General features: G+C 37.1%; 1 protein-coding gene across 1 annotated transcript; it reads left to right on the top strand.

Annotated features, from left to right (window-relative positions):
• Nucleotides 1-17,487: 17,487 nt before the first annotated feature.
• On the top strand, nt 17,488-18,426 carry LOC131276897 (olfactory receptor 7A17-like). Its single transcript, XM_058290478.1, has one exon. It carries the CDS (start codon nt 17,488-17,490, stop codon nt 18,424-18,426), a length of 939 nt encoding a protein of 312 aa, XP_058146461.1.
• The last annotated feature ends 940 nt before the right edge of the window (nt 18,427-19,366 follow it).

Consider the following 19,366-nt stretch of genomic DNA (forward strand, 5'->3'; position numbering starts at 1 on the left):
AACAATGAAAAATAATATTTTTCTTCTATTACTAAAGTAAAGTACCTACTGTTATCTTCATAATAAAATTGTGTAAGTAAACAGTCATTTAATATATGATGTGTTGCATTAAATTGTTTAAAATATATATACATAAAAACAAAGTATAAATGTTAACATTGTCAAACTCTTGTGCATTTGAAGCAGGCTTTGTATACATTACAGGTGGCCTCTCCATGTGAGTTATTGGCTAGGCTGGTCACTGACCCCTCAATTAAAAATATTTGCTATATCAGCCTCTGGTTCTGCTCCTGAAGTCGATGGAAACTACGTTGCAGTTTCAAGCTCCTGCAGCAGCCAATGATGACTCGGTACAGCCAAGTGTACAATGGATATCACCTCCAGACTGGCACTGTTCCATAGTGCCAGAGAGCACTATGCACCAGGCTAGTAGAATACTGGAAAATCTCTCTAAGATCAAGGATGCTGCGACTTGCTCACTGCGTTGAAGAACATGCTAAGTGGAGCCATGATACCAGGATACTGTAAGTGAAACCTAAACACAATTGGCATTATGGCCTGCTCTCATGGAGAGATAACATGTAAAGTATTACAAACCTGAAACTCAAAACTAATAATTGCAACTCCGAATCCTTATGCATTAAGTAATACATTAGTTAATATTAAGTGCTGTACTTTTATCCTGTACTAAATATATGCTTAATAATTATAACGTTATCTTTTCTATTTTGGATCAAGTGCAGAAGTATATTAGGCATGTTAAATTTCTGGTAAAATCATTTTCTAAACAGTTAATAAACATGTCTATAGAATAAGGTGGCAGTCTCAGCCAGTCTCAGTCAACTTCTTTATTCTGCTATACTCTGCTGTGTAGCAAAAGTGAGGCTTGCTTGCTGATGGTGAGTCACCTATTGAACAAGTCAAAATTGCTAGAAATTGTACAATGAAAACCAAGGTGTAAAAATCTTTATTCTGTAGTTCTGATCACTCCCACAGGTGAAAACTAAGAGAATTTCCAACTTAGTGTTCTAATCTTAAGTGAAGCCAGTTGCCCAAGGAGTGCCAGTTCACCAGGAGCATCTGACAGAGTGAATGAGTGTCAATCATTGAACAGCTTGGAATGTGTCTTCAGACAAAGCTAAGTGTCTGTTGCAATTTCTCTCTAAAGATGGATAACTTAAAAAAAGAATATATATGCTGTTCCCACCAGCTTTTTTTTTTTTCATTTTTCAAAATACCTTAAGAGACAATTAATGTTTTAATTTTAATATGAACAACTTTTAGCAAACAAATACCAGTTTTAACTATTAATGTAAAAATACAATAAAATGTCCCAGAGCTATATCTAGCTTAAATTTGTCAATATTTCTATATATTATTAAGCCTTTTTCCCTTCAGATTTTGTAATTGCAATTGATGGTATCTACTTCAATATTGATTGGGTAATTATGGGTAGAATTCTAATGCTAATTTAAAATTTAGTTTGCTCTTTCTCAAAAGAGACTGTTGACCTCTGAATAAAGATTGTGATGAAATAAAGTTTAGTCAGAAACTTAACCAAATTTGTCTAAAATAGATAAATCTATCCTCATCAAACCAGTATTTTTCTAAGAGCAATTCACTTTGCCTCTTAGGGTAGACATTGTTGGAACTCCTCAAATTAAAAGTTATCTAATTAAACCTTCCTGGAATAGTCCCTGACCAAGAAGGGAGAAAAATAGCCCAAGGTATGTGATATATTTAGGATTTATATTTTTAACGACCTATTTATCTGTGAAGACTTCCTAAGGTTGGTTTTAGATAAATTTGAATTTCTCATTAGCCTTTCTGCTATTCCTGCCATGTATGCCTTTTTATTTTTATTTTTTTTTATTTTTTTTATTGACTTTGTAATAATATTACATTAAAAATATATATGTGAGGTCCCATTCAACCCCACCCCCCCACCCCCCTCTCCCCCCCCCCCCAACAACATTCGTTCCCATCATCATGACACATCCATTGGATTTGGTAAGTACATCTTTGGGCATCTCTGCACCTCATAGACAATGGTCCACATCATGGCCCATACTCTCCTCCATTCCATCCAGTGGGCCCTGTGAGGATTTACAATGTCCGGTGATTACCTCTGAAGCACCATCCAGGGCAGCTCCATGTCCCAAAGACGCCTCCACCTCTCATCTCTTCCTGCCTTTCCCCATACCCATCGTCCACCATGTCCACTTTTCCCAATCCAATGCCAACTCTTCTATGTGGACATTGGATTGGTTGTGTCCACAACCAACCCACCAGCTTTTAAAGAGTGCCATCTTTATAGGCACCTAACCTTGTCTACCTCTGTAATCCAATGTGTCCTCTTTTAAAAACGGGTATTCCAAATTTTTAATTAAGTTTGTTTCTTTCAGGGTGAACATCTTATTAACCATATGAAAACTTCATCCAACTTCATACAGAATGCCAGATGCATCTTCCTCCAGTTAGAATAAATTAAGAGTTTTACATCTTATTAGGCAATGACTACAGCACATGGCCAGCAGGAAGCAGTTACAGAAAAGAGATCCATCTCCCTTCAGCACCCCTTTTAAATTAAAGGTGTAAACTCTTCAAGGGTAAAATAAAATTAATAGATGGATCTGGAACCTGACTGGAAATCCATGTGAATGCTGGTGGCCGCAGGATGACTGCAGGAGGCTCCCGCCCCAGGATTCTGCTGTCCAGAATGAAATTTTCTAAACTCTTAAAAATAGTCCTGGATGCTACACTAAAGATTGATAAATAATCAATCAAAACAACAAACAGCCATCCACCTCATAGCTCCAAAAATAATTATGCCAAAGCTTAGCAAGTTAAACTTTGGCAAAGGGGGGAAATGATGTGGGCTATGGGTGGCAGGCTCTTTGTCTCTTCAGAGATAATCTAAACTATCTGTGACTTTTGGGTGTGGGATGATGAAAGGCTGCAGTCCTGCCCGTGGGGAGCAGGAAACAGTTTAACAATGCAAGGTCTATAAACTTTAAGTATTCAGGGGAAATGCAAACCAAATATGCTAAAGGTTTATCTAGAATATCTGGAGTCCATGCTAAAAGCTTACCTAAGATGTGGAAGATATATATGCTAATTGAAGCCTATTGAGACCTGAAACAAAGTGACCATTTGGCCTTTCCTCGCGGTATAAAAGACATTTGAAAATCTTGTTCAGGGCTCGGGATTCAAACAGAAAGCTCCCGATTCCGGCCGGCCGTCAATAAACCATTTTTCCTTCTCAAAATCATTCCTGAGTCCTGGCCTCTCTATACACAAATAATTGAGCGTCTCTCAAATTCTACAACAATCCCTCAGCTATACACGAAAATAATTATATTTTTATAATGAACATAAAAAAGATTGTTTCTTTTCCATTCCATTGCATAAACATGACTGCCCATATTTCACCTTCACAGCTCTGGCAATTAACCATGTTCTGCCAGCTGAACAATACCAATGAAAAATCCTCCCCCAAAGCATGAAAAACAGTCCCACTATACATCAAAATTTCATAAGCAATGCCACATTACCATTGCAAACTTACTGCCAAATCGTCCACTACATGAATAACATTCTCATAACTCACCCTAATCAAAATCATCTACCAAACTGTTTTAAAGTATTACTCCATAATCTAAAACAGTTAAGACTGTAAATGACCCCCAAAGAAGTGCAGACTAAATTGCCCTTCTGCTTTCTAAAATATTGTATCGATAGAGACATCAAACCCTTGTCACCATCTCTAACAATACCACAAAACTCCACATTAAATAAACTACAAAAAATCTGCAGGGACATCAACTAAATCAAACCACATCCATCCCTATCATCACATAAATTAGCCCCCCTCTTTTCCCTTTTAAAGGGAGACCCCAATCCCATGAGTCATCGTGTCCTCACTTCTGAAGCTGAAAACATCATAATATATATCAATTCCCAAATGCAAAACACAAAACTAGCCAAACTTAATCCTCATAAGCTTCTCATTGCCATAGTATTAGCAACCCCCAAAACACCCACTAGAGTTCTGTGTCAAAATGAGCCCCTATATTGGGTTCACCTTTCCTTTAACAGTCTAAACAAAATCACACCCCAAGTAACGGCCATCTGCCTATGAGAAAGAAAGCTACATCACTCAGCAAAAGTCATTTATGGCCAGAAGCCTAACAAACTAATGCTGCTCTTTTCTAGAGAGCATATTACCCACCTCCTCCAATCCAACCTCAAAACACAAATGCTTATAGCTAAATTTCCTAAACAAATAATCATCTGCCCGTTCACAAACTTCTCTCCACCCTCGAGCAATTGCTGTGCAGTTTCCATAAAAACACTTACCTGTCGTCCAAGTCACTCCCAAATAAAACCCCTGTCTTTACAAACACCAATAAATCATTCAGTATAGTACTCATAAAACAACAAAAACAAATAAATTGAATTATAAAATGCCCCATAATAGCTTAATACAATTTAGAAAACTATATGCACTCTTCCTGGCGCTATATCATTGTCAAAATATCCCTATAAATATCTTCTCCAACAGTGTTTATGCAGTACAAACCCTACATAGCCTTCCACACCCAGTCTTCCGCTCAAAAAAAAAACAAAAAAAACAAAAAAAAAACCCAACTAGATAACCTGTTAATCCAAACCAAAACTATCCTTAAAAAATAGAATACAACCATAGTACCTACAGTACATTAAAGCATATAGTGGTTTGTCTGGCCCTCTAGCATGAAGAAACCAACATGCAAACAAATCCATCCAATTAATCCTCACTACATCTACAATCAACCAAGCACGTACCCTATATGCCAAATTCCACATGTCTGCTGCACACGCACTCAAGCAGCTTTTCCCCTCACTCTCGCATCAACAATGTCTAACTCGCACCTGCACACAATGTGGTCCCCTATTACCACTAGAACCACTACAACCCCAAAGAGTCAACCCAAGGGAGTTACATCCTGACAGCTTATAGCATATAGACATCACCCACATCCCCTTTTTTGGAACACTAATATATGTCCATGTAATTATTAACACATATTCTAAATTTATGTTTGCCACTACTCTCTCTAGTAAGCATACCCATCATGCTACTTCTGCCTTGTTACAAGCCATTTTACAAGTAGGAGTGCCATAGGCCTTAAAAACAACAAGCCCTGTTATACCTCCCAATCCTTCCAATCCTTCTGTTCTAAATAGTGAGTCAAACACTCTACAAACATCCCACACAACCCACAAAGTCAAGCCATTGTCAAATGCATCCATGCCACCCTGAAACAACAAATATTAAAACAAAAGAGAAAGAACCCTAAAGATATACCCAAAAACATCACAACGAAAGCCCTGATTACACTAAATTACTTTTCTTTCAATTCTGAAAGTCTCTCTCCCACCAACAAGCACTGGGGAGGCCACTGTATACCCACACTGGTGCCCTTAGTGTGCTGGAAAGACCCCCTAACACAACAGTGGAATAGGCCCCATCCCCTACTAATGCAGGGGTGAGGGTTTGCTTATGTCTTTCCAGAAAATGCAGACCAGCCCATCTGGGTCCCCAGCAAATTGATACAGCCTGCTGTGCCCACTGAAAAACAAGATGGCCAATCCTCTGCCACCGAAGATGACATCCCAAACAATCACTCAACTTGCAGGCAACATAAATAATCTGTCCCTGGAAGAAAAGCATGAAAGAGGCAGCCCTGTGAGACAATGCCATCAATGCCGTACTCCTGCCCATCCCACGCATTGCATCACATGGGAGACATCAAATCATTATGCACAGAAGCCCAACGTATGGCACCTGCCCCTGCAACACCAGGAACCCTCTTCCTCCTCATCTGCTAGATCCTCACAGCAAACTCTGCTTATGAACAGCGCCTTTGGACTGCAGTACAACTCCCACCTCTTCTTATGTCTGTGGACACGAACGCTCTACAATTCCCAGCGGCATTTGCCACTGACTGTACCCTTGGCTTGCCATATCTCAATGAACCTACAATCACTGAACAGCTCTTTAAAACATGTAAAAAACATATATCCTTTAGCAATTTACTCATACCCATTTTAACCAGTGGTTCCCATCCATATGCATTACCCGAATTCCTGTTACTAATGTTTTGCTTGCTCGGTAGCAACTCAAAACACATCTACTTGGCCCCTGGAACCAAAAATTCCTCAACCTCACCCAATTATTAACATCCCAAATCTTATCTATTAACAACACCCAAGCCTCTGGAGTATACACATCTTTACTAGCTGCAATGTTAGAATGCCTTTGGTCCCTCCTATCACTTCCCAACCTTCTAATATGCCTTATAATAGGAATCTTTATGGTCATTATATGTATTATCTGTCAATATATCAACAAAAAACTTCATGCTTTATCCCAAAGAACAAAATAACTAAAACTAATACAATTGGCTCTAACAAATAACAGAGGGGGAAATGTGAGTAGAGCTGCTGAGACCTTCAGTCTTGCTGTGCTGCACACCACCAGATGAGCAAGCTCTCAGGCGTACACGTGTTAGGGCACACCCTAAAGATAGCGCACTGGCAGAGAGCAGAAGCAATCAAGCGCCACCCTCCTGCCTCCGTCTGGTGGCATACAGTCCAATTAAAAAATTACACAAAGAGCAACACTGCGCTAGCACCAATAGCTATTGGTGCTATTTATTCTATATAAGCCACTGATGCTGCATGATAAAGTGGATTCGTGACTTGAACCAGTCTCCGGAGTGTGTTTATCTCCATCGTCCTCACCCCAGCAGGTAACCGAGTTCTATAGAACCGAATTGAGAGTTCTGATATAGATCCTCATATATATAGTCATATAATGTTTGCTAAAGCCACCAAAAACCTCTCAACTGGGAGAGAATGGCCTATTCAACAAATGGTGCCTGGAGAACTGGATATCCATATGTAAAAGAATGAAAGAGGATTACCATCTCACACCTTATACAAAAATCAACTCAGGATGGATCAAACACCTAATTATAAGAGCCACGACCATAAAGATTGACAGCATGAAAAAAACAGAAGACTACAAATGCTGGAGAGGATGTGGAGGAATGGGAACACTCATCCACTGCTGGTGGGAATGCAATTCCACTGCTGGGTCTATACCCCAGAGTACTGAAAACAAGGACACAACCCGATATATGCAAACCAATGTTCATAGCATCATTGTTCATTATTGCCAAAAGTGGGAATCAACCCAAATGCCCATCAACTGATGAAAGGATAAATAAAATGTTTTATTAACATATAATGGAATACTATTAAGCTTTAAGAATGAATACACTACAAACACTGGTGATAACATCAATGAATCTTGAGAACCTTATTTTGAGTGAAGCAACTCAGGCACTGAAGGACGAATATTACATGACCTCAATGATATGAAATGATGGAAGTAGTTGCCTTGCCAATTTGCATACAGGGCAACACTTAGTGCAGCGATGGAAGGCAACACATCAAAAACAAAGCTTTGCATTTTAAAATTTTTTACTCCAATTTATTTTTAAGTTAATTTTTCTAAATTAATATGTATTCTATATCTAACCTTTAAATTCATCACTATATTCCATTTTACTATTAATGGAACCTGGCAGTGTATTGGGCTTCACTTTTCAAGAAGTTTTGGATCACAGAGAGGTTCAACAATGGCAGGGGAGGAATACTGGTGTGGCATATTATTGACCGGGGACACATGATTTACAGGGAGTTCTACAGGGCATATATCCAGGGTACATGAAATTGTTTGGATATTTTCATAGTAGATACAATTAAAAACAACAATTGAGGGAATGCTGTGTTCCTAGCTAGAGGAGCTCTATCACAGTCCCTAAAGGAACAGCAACAATCCCCCAAGTGCAACAGCAAAGACCAACAAAGAATGAAGGTCCAACAATGAGCTCTTGATACTACTGACTATGCTTGTGAGCCTGTGCACCTGAAATAAGAATAAGGCCTAGAGCCACAGGGTGCCTAAGAGTTACCTCCTGAGAGCCTTTGTGTTGCTCAAATGTGGCCAGTCTTGAAGCCAAACTCAGCATGTAAATGCATTGCCTTCCAAGCAGCTTGGGACATGTCTCCCAGGGATGGGCCTCCCTGGTGCTGAGAGATTACTACCAAGTACCAGCTGATGATATAAATAGAAAATGACCTTGAATAAAAGGGTCAACTCGGACCAGTCGAATATCTCAGTCTACATAAAATGGCAGGAGTTAAAAACGAGTTTGACCTGAATAAAAGCAGGAAATGGAAAGGACAAATGAGTTTATATGGCTCTGCGTCTCCAAAAAGAGCCAGGAGGTTATCAGAGGGGTTGCCCTTATGCAAACCTCAGCAGAATTGCAGAGACAGATAAAGTATATACAACCCAGGTATTGGTTCTTCTGAGGGCTGCAGGGTCCCACAGGTTCTATGGTCATGGCAGAGGGAATTCAGTGCCATGTCAGTTGGCCCTACCTTGGAGTTTGTGTGTCATGGAGCTGGACTCAGATGTGATCTTTGTCCACAAGCCTCTCTGGTTACTTTTACCAGAACTGTAGTTGGTGTTGGTGTTTAATGTATACCCAGGGGACCTGAATCTCTGGACTGACCATGTGATAGCCAGACCCTGTGCCTCAACAGACTTCAGCTCCTACACTCTGGTATGTTGGACCTACCCCACTCAGCTAACATGGAGGTGAAGAAGGTCAACCACCGCACCAGGGAGCCAAGAGTGCCTACAACTGAAAGCAGAAATGCATCCAGCATCCATGTGGAATCTAAGCCCCCTCTTGATAGAGATGTGGAGTGGACACAACCATTTCAAGGTCCACAGGATGGAGGAATAGAGATGGAGTAGAGTGGACCTCCTGATATTCTATTCATTAACTATTGTGATTAGTAATTGAAGAAAATGTGGCATTAGTGTGGAGAAATTGGCCATGGTGGCTGCTGGGGGTAGGGAGTGGGAGGAAGAGATGAGATGTGGGGGGCATTTTTGGGACTGGGAGTTGTTCTGGGTGGTGCTGCTGGGACAGTTACTGTATATTGTATGTCCTCCCATGGCCCACTGGGTGGACTGTGGGAGAGTGTGGCTTATGATGTAGACCATTGACCACGAGGTGCAGCGGTGCTCAGAGATATATTCACCAAATGCAATGAATGTCTCATGATGATGAAGGAGATTGTTGTTATGGGGGGAGAAGTAGGATGAGGGGTGTGGGGGGTATATGCAGACCTCATATTTTTTTAATGTAATGTTAAAAAAAAGACAAAAAAGATTCATGTGCTTGATTTTTAATTTAAAAAAAAGAAACATTATTTTTGTGTGGATGTGTTTGTGCTGGGGTAATATACTTATTAAATAATGCACAGTATAGTGTGGACTTAGTTGTATTTAGTCTTCCAATCCATCAATATTTAATATGCTTCCAGTAATTTGTCTTATTTGACTACCTTTAGCAATGTTGTATAATTTTCTGTCTACATGTCCTTTATATCCTTTCTTAAATTTATTCTTAGATATTTGATTCATTTAGTTGCTATTGTAAATAGAGTTTTTTTCTTAATTTCATCTTCAGATTGCTCATTACTGGTATACAGAAAAGCTGATGATTTTTGCCTATTTTTCTTATATCCTGCCACTTTACTGATCTGCTTCATCAGCTCTAAATGCTGTGCTACAGGGCTTTTTTTCTTTTTTCTTTTGACTTTTTCATGTAGAATCATGGCATCTGCAATTAGTGAAAGCATGTCCTTCCCAAACTGGATACCGTTTATTTGTTTTTATTGCCTATGTGCTCAAGGGAGTAGTTTTAGTAAAATGATAACCAAGAATGGGGACAGCGTGCATTCTGGTATTGTTTCAGATCTTGAGAGTTAGCTTATAGTCTAAAATTTAGAGTGAAGAGAGCTATATGTTTTTCATATATGCCCGTTATCATGTTGAGGAAAGTTCTATCTAGTCCTACCTCTTGAGATTTTTTTTCAAGAATGAGGCTGTATTTTGTTGAATGACTTTTCTTTCTGTGTCTTTTGAGATGATCATGTGATCATAGACTGTGTCAGGTAATGTTTCCTCCTCTACAATTTTTTTGAAGATTTTAGGCAGTGTTAGTTGTAGTTCTTTTTTTCTCTCTCTTTATTTTGTTAAATGTTACATTTGAAAAATATGAGTTCCACATATACACCCCACCCCCCTCACCCCAATCCTCCCACATCAACATCCTCTTTCATATTCATGGCACATTCATTGCATTTGGTGAATACATTTTGGAGCACTGCTGCACCACATGGATAATGGTTTACATTATAGTTTACACTCTACCCCAATCCACCCAGTGGGCCATACAATGTCCAGCATCTGTCCCTGCAGTACCACTCATGACAACTCCAAGTCCTGAAAATGACCCAACTCATATCTCTTCTTCCCTCTCCTTAACCTCAGCAGCTACTGTGACCCCTTTCTCCTCATCAATGCTACAATTTCTTCCATTACTAATCACAATAGTTCCATAGTAGAATATCAGTAAGTTCAAACTAATCCATATTTTCTTCCTCCATCCTGTGGACCCTGAGATATTTATGTCCACTTCACCTCTATATGGAGAGGGGACTTAGATTTCACATGATGATGGATGCAATTTTCTTACTTGCAGTTGTAGGCACTCTTGGCTCCCTGCTATAGTGGTTGACCTTCTTCACCTCCCTGTTAGCTCCTGGGGAAAGTCCATAAACCAGATTTTAGGAGTTGCAAGTTTGCTGAGGCTCAGGGCCTGACTGTTGCATGGACAGTCCAGGGATTCAGGTCTCCTGAGTATACACCGACCCAAATAATTCATAGAATTTGCCCATGAAACCACCTGGTCCTGGGCTTTTCTTGGTTGACAGAGTTTTATGACTACTTCAGTCTCATTACTGGTGATTGTACTGTTCAGTTCTTTGAATTCTTCAATCATTCAATGTAGTTTGATGTGTCTTTCTATAAGTTTATAGCTTTCATCTAAATTGTCCTTATTTGGGGGATAAATATTTTCAGTGTATGCTCTTGTGGAACTCTATTTCTTTGGGGTCAGTGAAGATATACACCCTCTCATTTCTGATTTTATTTATTTGTATCTTCTCTCTTTTATTCTTTGCTAGCCCACCTAAGGGATTTTGAATATTATGAATTTTTTCAAAGAACCAGCTTTGGTTTTATTTGTTCTTTCTAATTGTCTTATTCTCAATTTCATTTAATTCTGCTCTATTCACAGCTATTTCCCTCCATCTGCATGCTTTGCAATTCATTTGTTGTACTTTTTCTAATTCCTCCTGGTGTGTAATTAAGGTTTTGATTTTACTTCTTTTTTTCTTTTCTAAAATAGGTATTTAAGGCTATGAGTTTCCTTCTTGACACTAATTTAGCTGCATTTTATTATTATTTTTTTCTTATTTTTATTTGTTTCAAAGTACTTACAATTTATCTGGCAATTTCCTCCACCACAAACTAATTGTTTATGGGTATGTTTAACTTCCATATATTTTTCCTAGTACCGTTCTCCATTCTTTATTGATTTCCAGCTTCATTTCACTCAGATCAGAAAAAGGGCTTCATATAATTTCAATATATCTAAATTTGTTGAGTCTTGTGTATGAGTTTACATGTGGTCTATCCTGGAGATTGATCCAAGAGCACTCAAGGAGACTTTATGACCTGCTGTTTTGAGATGTAATGTTCTATATAAATCCATTAGATCTAGTTCATTTAACACATAATTCAAGATCTCTTGTTTCTTTTTGAGCCTCTGTCAAGATGATCTGACTAATCCTGACAATGGGTATTGAACTTCCCCACTCATTTTACAGACATTTATTGCTCCTTGTATGTCTTTGTCTCTTATAACACTTTTGCATTTAAAGTCTACTTCATCAAAGATTAGTACAGTAACTTCTGTCATTTTTTTGGTCATTGTATGCATGTAAAATTGTTTTAAAACCTTTCACTAGCAACCTGTTAATATTTTTCCTTGGATCTAAGGTGAATTTCTTGTAGGCAGCATGTAGATGGGCTATATTTCCTTATCCATTCTGCCAATCTGCATCGTTTGTTGGGAAGGCTTAATCCAGCAACATTCAATTTATTTTTGCGAATGCAGTACTTACATTAACCATTTTTCTTTAGCTTTATATATGTCATATTTTATTTCTCTTATTTTTTCTATTTATTCTTACTAAATAAACTTACTTACTGCACTATCCTCAAAACTTTTCTCTCCTGTTCCTTTTCACCCCATAGAACTCTCTTTAATATTTCTTCAAGGTAAAATTCTTGTTGATAAATTCTCCAAAATCTGTATATCTATGAATATTATGAACATGAACTAATTTTAGGATGCAAGTCATGCTACCCAAAGCGGTCTATAACTTCAACACAATCCCTATAACTACCCCAGTTGTCTTTTTAGAATCAATGGAAATGCTGATCTTATTCATATGTAATTATATTTCCCCAGATTGAGGTACCACCTTCTGGTGTTACATCAATGTATTTCACTACCCTTGGCCTGTATATACTGTGAACTGTTTTAAAAAAGGCATAATATGAGACACTTTGTCTTTAACCCAGAACATAGTTTCATGCTTACCATCTAGTATTGCTGAATAAATATTAGTTGTATGTCTGAGAAAAACAAGTGATTGATTAACAAAACAGGTGGTGCTAACTGTGGGGGAGACAGGAGGAACAATGAGACCAGAGGAAATCTTGTTTAGAGAGGTCAACCCATTTATGAGAGCCAACTCCAGAGGGTACAGAGATATTTTAGAATACCCAGAATTTCTATCTATAATCAGAGATAGGGAAAGCATTTTAGGAATCCTTTCATACTAGGCCCCATGCCTAAAGAAGAGTGACTTCCTTATGTGAAGAATGTATCCACTGGGATCACAGATGAATATGCAACTTCAAAGCTCTTCCCCAAAGGTCTAAATCAGCATGAGTTTGCATTGTAATTTTTCTCTCTTTTCTTCATAGAACTAAGTACCCAGGAGTAGAGTGACAAAAGAATTCTTTATTAATTATGCTCATGAGAATCAAATCCCTAATGGTAAGGAAACCCCAAATGTTTCTCCTACACAATTTTTAGTCTCATTTACTAATCTCTGGTGAAGGGAAAACACAATTGTGTCTTCTAGAGACCTCGTGAGTGGTTTCATCTCTCTGCTATTCCTGGGCGCAGGGTTTCCAAATTCATCCATCATTCAAGGAAAATTCTACATTGGTGAACTAAGACACTTTCTCTGATAACTTCAGGTTGAGTCACAGAATCTTCACAGGTGCTGCTAGAATGCATTTGGCCCCATGGACATCTTTTATTGGTAATAATTTTAGGTCAACAGCAAGGTATATATGTAAAGAAAGCTCAATCATACAAAGTCATCCCTGCTTAAAGGGGCTGACTGTGGAGGGGTATAATGGATACACTAAAATAATTTCTTTTACCAATCTGTCTCAACCAGTATTGGCTCTCATTCACAGGGTTTCCTTCTCTCAAGAGTATTTACCTTGTTTCTTTGTCTTAATTTTCTACATTTATAGGAAGTACCTCTATAACCACATTAATTCAATTCTTCTTTTTGACATTCAGCAAACATTTAGTCATCAAATACTTCAAGGCTGGCACTAAGTATTTTGGGAACAAAGAAATGACATTACATTTTCTTTGTATTGATAAAATTGCATGTACAAAGTATAAGAGATATTGAATTGAGTACGTGCAATATCCTGAGATGTACTGAAATCTTGGTGATGTGGATCCAAAACTTTGGACGTACCCTGCGGAGGTTAGTGAAAGCTTCATAAGGGCGCTGATACTTGTGCTGAGACTTGAAGGAGGAATTGGAGTAAGTCCTGGAAGACACTTTGGTAGAAGCAGAACACGAGGAGATGACAGGGACAACAATGGGAGAATCAAGCAACCTTAATGTGTGGTGAGGTTTTAAAATTACTTCATGTTATTTGATGAACAATGAAGTTCAGGGGAGAGAAAGTGGAACCTGAGCTGGACAAGGATGGCAGCAGCCAAATAACAGGGAGCCTTGTATTTTGTCCCAAAGATTGATCTTCATGTCTGAAGTTATTGGAGAGTTAGTGCAGGGATTTTAGGAGATGATGTGCATGAAAAGTCTAGTCCTGTCAAAAGCTATCTCTGTGTGTTGTCAAAATACAAAAGAGATGATGGAGGCTGGAAATAACACAGTAGACATGGAGAAGGAAGGTTGGGGATGAGTCTGGGTGGGTTTAACCAAAATTTTAAAATAGTCACTATTAATTCTAGGCAAAATGACAGGCATTTTATACTCATTATTTTATTTAATTACTTTATGAAATGTCTTCACCATTCTGTTTTAATTGACAAAGAATTGGAGACTAACAGCAGTGTGATATTCTTGTCCAAGGTGTGGAATTGTGTTTGGGTTGACTTGGGGTTTGATATTCCTAGAATTTTGCATTTCACCAATAATTGTATTTATTAGTAAACCATCTTTTAGAACAGTGTTAATTTTTTAAAAAATCAAGTATAGTAGAGTCTCCAAGAATCTCTAACTCTCTTTCCCCCTATCATTGCCATCACCCATTCAAAATAAAGTTTATCTTTATTTGTCATAAATTCTTCATTCCTATGTGCTGGGAACATTTCTCACTCTCCTGGTTTTTCATGACTGGATAGTTTTGAGGAGTCTGGGAAAGGTCTTTTTTAAAGTGTCCCTAATGTGGAATTTGTACGATGTTCTTCTCATGTCTAGACTAGAATTGCTGTTGGAAGGAAGACACCAGATTTAAAGTGCTATTTTGATCACATCATATCCAGGTTGCATCTTATCAACATGAATTTTCACCTTTGATGATGACTTGGATGGACAGTATTTTGAGGTTCATTGTTCTACAATTACAGTATTATACAGAATAGTTTCACGCATCTAACAATTCTCGTATTCTACACCATTTCAACATTCCTCCTTTCTCCCTAAGTCTCTGGCAACCAGCGATTAATCTATTTTCTTTTTTTTGCCTTACCCAGGTCATATAATTGAAAGTAAATATATGATGCATTTTTAGAGTGATTCTTTAACAGAAATATTTGAGAGTCAAGCTTTCTTTTGTGGCTGGATGAACAATTTCATTTTTATCACTGACTAATATTCCACTGTAGAGGTATAGCACAGTGTTTATCTTTTACCTATTGAAGGACATTTTGGTAGTACCAAAATCTGGTACTGTCAGATTTCGCAGAGTATAAATACAACTTCTATAAATATTCATATGTATGTGTGTGTTGAGACTTGTGCTTTCAAATCATTTGCATATATACCTAAGAAGACAATTGCTGGGTTGTATGGTAAAACTATGTTTAGTTTTACAAGAAATTACTAAGCTGCCTTCTGTCTGACCATTTCGTCCATATTGTACTCTCACTAGCAAGGAATGTGACTAGTATTGCTTCATATCCTCATGAGTAATTGGTATTTTTGGTGTTTAGATATTTAGCTATTCTAATAAGCATGTGATGATATATCAATGCAGTTTTAGTTTTGCATTTCACTAATGACAAATAATTTTAAGCATCTTTGTATATGCTTATTTGGCAATTATAAATATCCTTGGTTAGTTTCTGCTTAGAAATTTCCCCCTTTATAAAATAGGTTGTCTGCATTCTTAATGATGTGTGTTGAGTTGTATGTATTTTTTAATACAAATAATTTATATGTGTTTTGCAAATATTTTCCTCATGTCTGTTGATTCTCTTTTCATTCTCTTATCAATGACTCACAGAAAATATATTTTACATTTTAATAATGTATAACCTGTACATTTTCTTCTGTCATGAGTAGTGCTTTGGGTGCTATATCTAAACACTCATTGACAAACAACTGACCCTTGATTTTCTTGTATGTTTTGTTGTAGAAGTTTCATACTTCACGTTATTACATATAACTGTATCACTCATGTTGAGTTAATATTGTGAAATATATGCAATCTCTGTCTAATTTCCTTTATGTTTGCACGTTTGCATCCCATTGTTCCATGGAACATTTGTTGAAAAGTCCTCACTTTTTCCAGTGAATTGACTTTCTCCTTGTCAAAGATCTTGTGATTGCATTAGTGTGGATCTATTTTTGAGTTCTCTAACTATGGTTCATGTATTTATTTTAACAAGGTAACAATGTTTCTTTACTTTATTTTAGTAAAACTTGATACCAGTTAGTGTGGTCCTACATATTTGTCTTTCTTCAGTATTGTTTTGGCTAGCTAGATAATATCAGGATTTTTAAAATGTAACATTAATAAAATAAAGAGAAAAGAAATAGTTCCTAAAACTTTCATCTTCTTCTTCAGTATTATATTAATACTAGGTATTAATATTATATATTAATTATATATATTATATTTAATATATTATATATATATTTATATTTATATATATATATTATATTAATACTAGGTATTAATACTAGGTTCCTAGGGTTTTTATTTTTCTGCATAAATTTTAGAATTAGTTTTTCAATGTCCTAAAAATTATTTGCTGGAATTTAGACCTGGATTGAGTTGAAAGTAAGATCAAAGAAACTGCATCTTTATAATATTGAGTCTATTGTATGTTAAACCAGAATACTTTTAATTAATTAATTACTTTCATCCTTTCACTGTACTAACTTATATAACTTAATATTTACCTTTTCATCCATTTTCAAGTGTTCAACTTGGTAATATAAATTATAGTCAGAATATTCTGCAACCATCACTAATGTCCATCACCCCAAATTTTTCATCACAAGGTAGAAAATGACCAGTCAAAATGTTTGTTGATTGCAATCAGTTCAAAGAGAATTTATAGTGGAAAACATTGCTGTGAGGCAATAGTTATAATTGTGGACATGGATGGCAATTTAGAAATGGCATTAAAGTGAGTCAAGAACATTTGTTTTCCCTATTTTCAGATAAAGACTCTATCTATCTATCTATCTATCTATCTATCTATCTATCTATCTGTCATCTAGTTATCATTTATCTATCATCTCTTTCTTTCTCTTTCATTCATTCTTTCTTTTGTCCTTCCTTCCTTCCTTCCTTCCTTCCTTCCTTCCTTCCTTCCTTCCTTCCTTCCTTCCTTCCTTCCTTCCTTCCTCCCTCCCTCCCTCCCTCCCCCCCTTCTACCTATCCATTCATCCACCTAAACCTACTTTTGTCTACCCATCATCCACCCATCCACATATCCTTCCATCCTTCTATCCATTTATTCATCTAAACCTCTATCATCTATCATCTAACTATCTTTCTATCATCTATGTATCTATGTATCTAACTAAAAAGAAATCATTAACTTAATGAGTTTGCAAACAGAAGAATTTATGTTAATTTGCTGCTTGCTTCTTGTGGCTAACTCTGCATTTCTCTGCTCTCTTTTCAGTATTATCATCAGCTACATGGAGCCAGAAAACCAAACACGTATTTCAGAATTTATTCTCCTGGGTCTCTCAGAAGATGCTGAAGTGCAGCCTTTCCTCTTTGGGCTGTTCCTGATGATGTATATGGTCACTTTTATTGGGAACCTGCTCATCATCCTGGCCATCATCACTGACTCCCACCTCCACACTCCCATGTACTTCTTCCTCTCTAACTTGTCTTTTACAGATATCTGTTTCACTTCCACCACAGTCCCAAAAATGTTGCTGAACTTTCAGACAGAAAGCAAAATTATAACTTATGAAAGTTGCATCATCCAGATGTATTTTTCCATGCTTTTTGGACAATTAGATAATTCCCTCTTGACTGTGATGGCCTATGACCGCTTCGTAGCCATCTGTCATCCCCTGCAATATATAGTCATCATGAACCCCTGGCTCTGTGGTCTCTTGATGCTGGCATGCTGGTTATTGAGTGTTTTAGTCCCTCTTTTACATGGTTTAATGATTTTGCAACTGTCTTTTTGTAAAGTGTTGGAAATACCCCACTTTTTTTGTGAAATTAATCAGGTGGTCCAACTTGCTTGTTCTGACGCTTTCCTTAATGACCTAATGATGTATTTTGCAACTGGTCTTCTGGCTGTTATTCCACTCACTGGGATCCTTTTCTCTTACTCTAAGATTCTGTCCTCCATTATGAGAATTTCAACAGCTGGGGGAAAGCATAAAGCTTTTTCTACTTGTGGGTCTCACCTCTCAGTAGTGGCCTTGTTTTATGGTACAGGTCTTGCAGTGTATCTTAGTTCTGCTGCTACCCAAAACTCAAGGGCAAATGCAATAGCTTCAGTGATGTACACGGTGGTCACTCCCATGTTTAACCCCTTTATATATAGTCTTAGAAATAAGGACATTAAGCAGGCCTTAAAAAACTTGAGAAACATTATTACTATAAAAGGATAATTTGTCTCAAATTTTGAAAAATGCCCTTGATTAACAGGTGAAACATTGAGAGACCTAAATTGAGATACTTTAAAAAATGTGTAGAAAGATAATCTGTTATTTGCCTCATTTTTAAAATTCTATTTCCTTAATTTTTATATGTCAAATACAATACTTTCTTCTATATTTTATTTCACATCATGTGATTGCTCTTATTGTATTCTGTAGAATCAATATTAAATGCAGAAACTGGTGCCTGAATTTTCAGCAGCAAAAATTTATGGGGAAAGGGGTATATGTGAACCTCTTATGATTTTTAATGTAACCTTTTGTGTTATATATTTATCTTTTAAAAGTATGTTTATAATAAAAACAACAAAACAAATTTATTTTATTAGGCAGAACATATTCCAGAAATTTCTCTTGACCTTTCCATGACAGTAGCCCTCAAGTACAGATCACAAAAAGCAATGTAAAAAGAAAACCAAAAAGCCCTAAACACATGGAAGGGTATTCCATGTTCATGGGTTAGACGATTAAATACCATGAAGAACTCAATGTTACCCAAGCAGATTTATAGATTCAAAGCAATCCCAATCTAAATTCTAATAGCCTCATTTACAGATATAGAAATCTCAATTACCAAACATATTTGGAAGGGACAGTAGCCCTGAATAACCATAAACATCTAAAAAAGAAGAGCAATGTTGAGGGACTCACGTTCCCTGATTTTAAAGTGAATTACAAACCTACAGTGGTAAAAACAGCACAGTATCTGTATAAAGATAAACACATTGATGAATGGAATTAAATTGAGCATTCAGAAATAGGCCCTCAACTCTATGACCAACTGATTTTTGATAAGCCTATGAAGTCACTTTACTGGGACAGAACACTATTCAACAATGGTCCTTAGAGAACTGGATATCCCTAACCAAAGAATGAAAGGAGAACCCATTCT

Source organism: Dasypus novemcinctus, chromosome 30, assembly GCF_030445035.2.
Source record: "Dasypus novemcinctus isolate mDasNov1 chromosome 30, mDasNov1.1.hap2, whole genome shotgun sequence".
Lineage (NCBI taxonomy): Eukaryota > Metazoa > Chordata > Mammalia > Cingulata > Dasypodidae > Dasypus > Dasypus novemcinctus.

Excerpts from the sequence above, each read along its gene's own strand:
- LOC131276897 (XM_058290478.1), top strand. The coding sequence starts at position 17,488 with ATGGAGCCAGAAAACCAAACACGTATTTCAGAATTTATTCTCCTGGGT.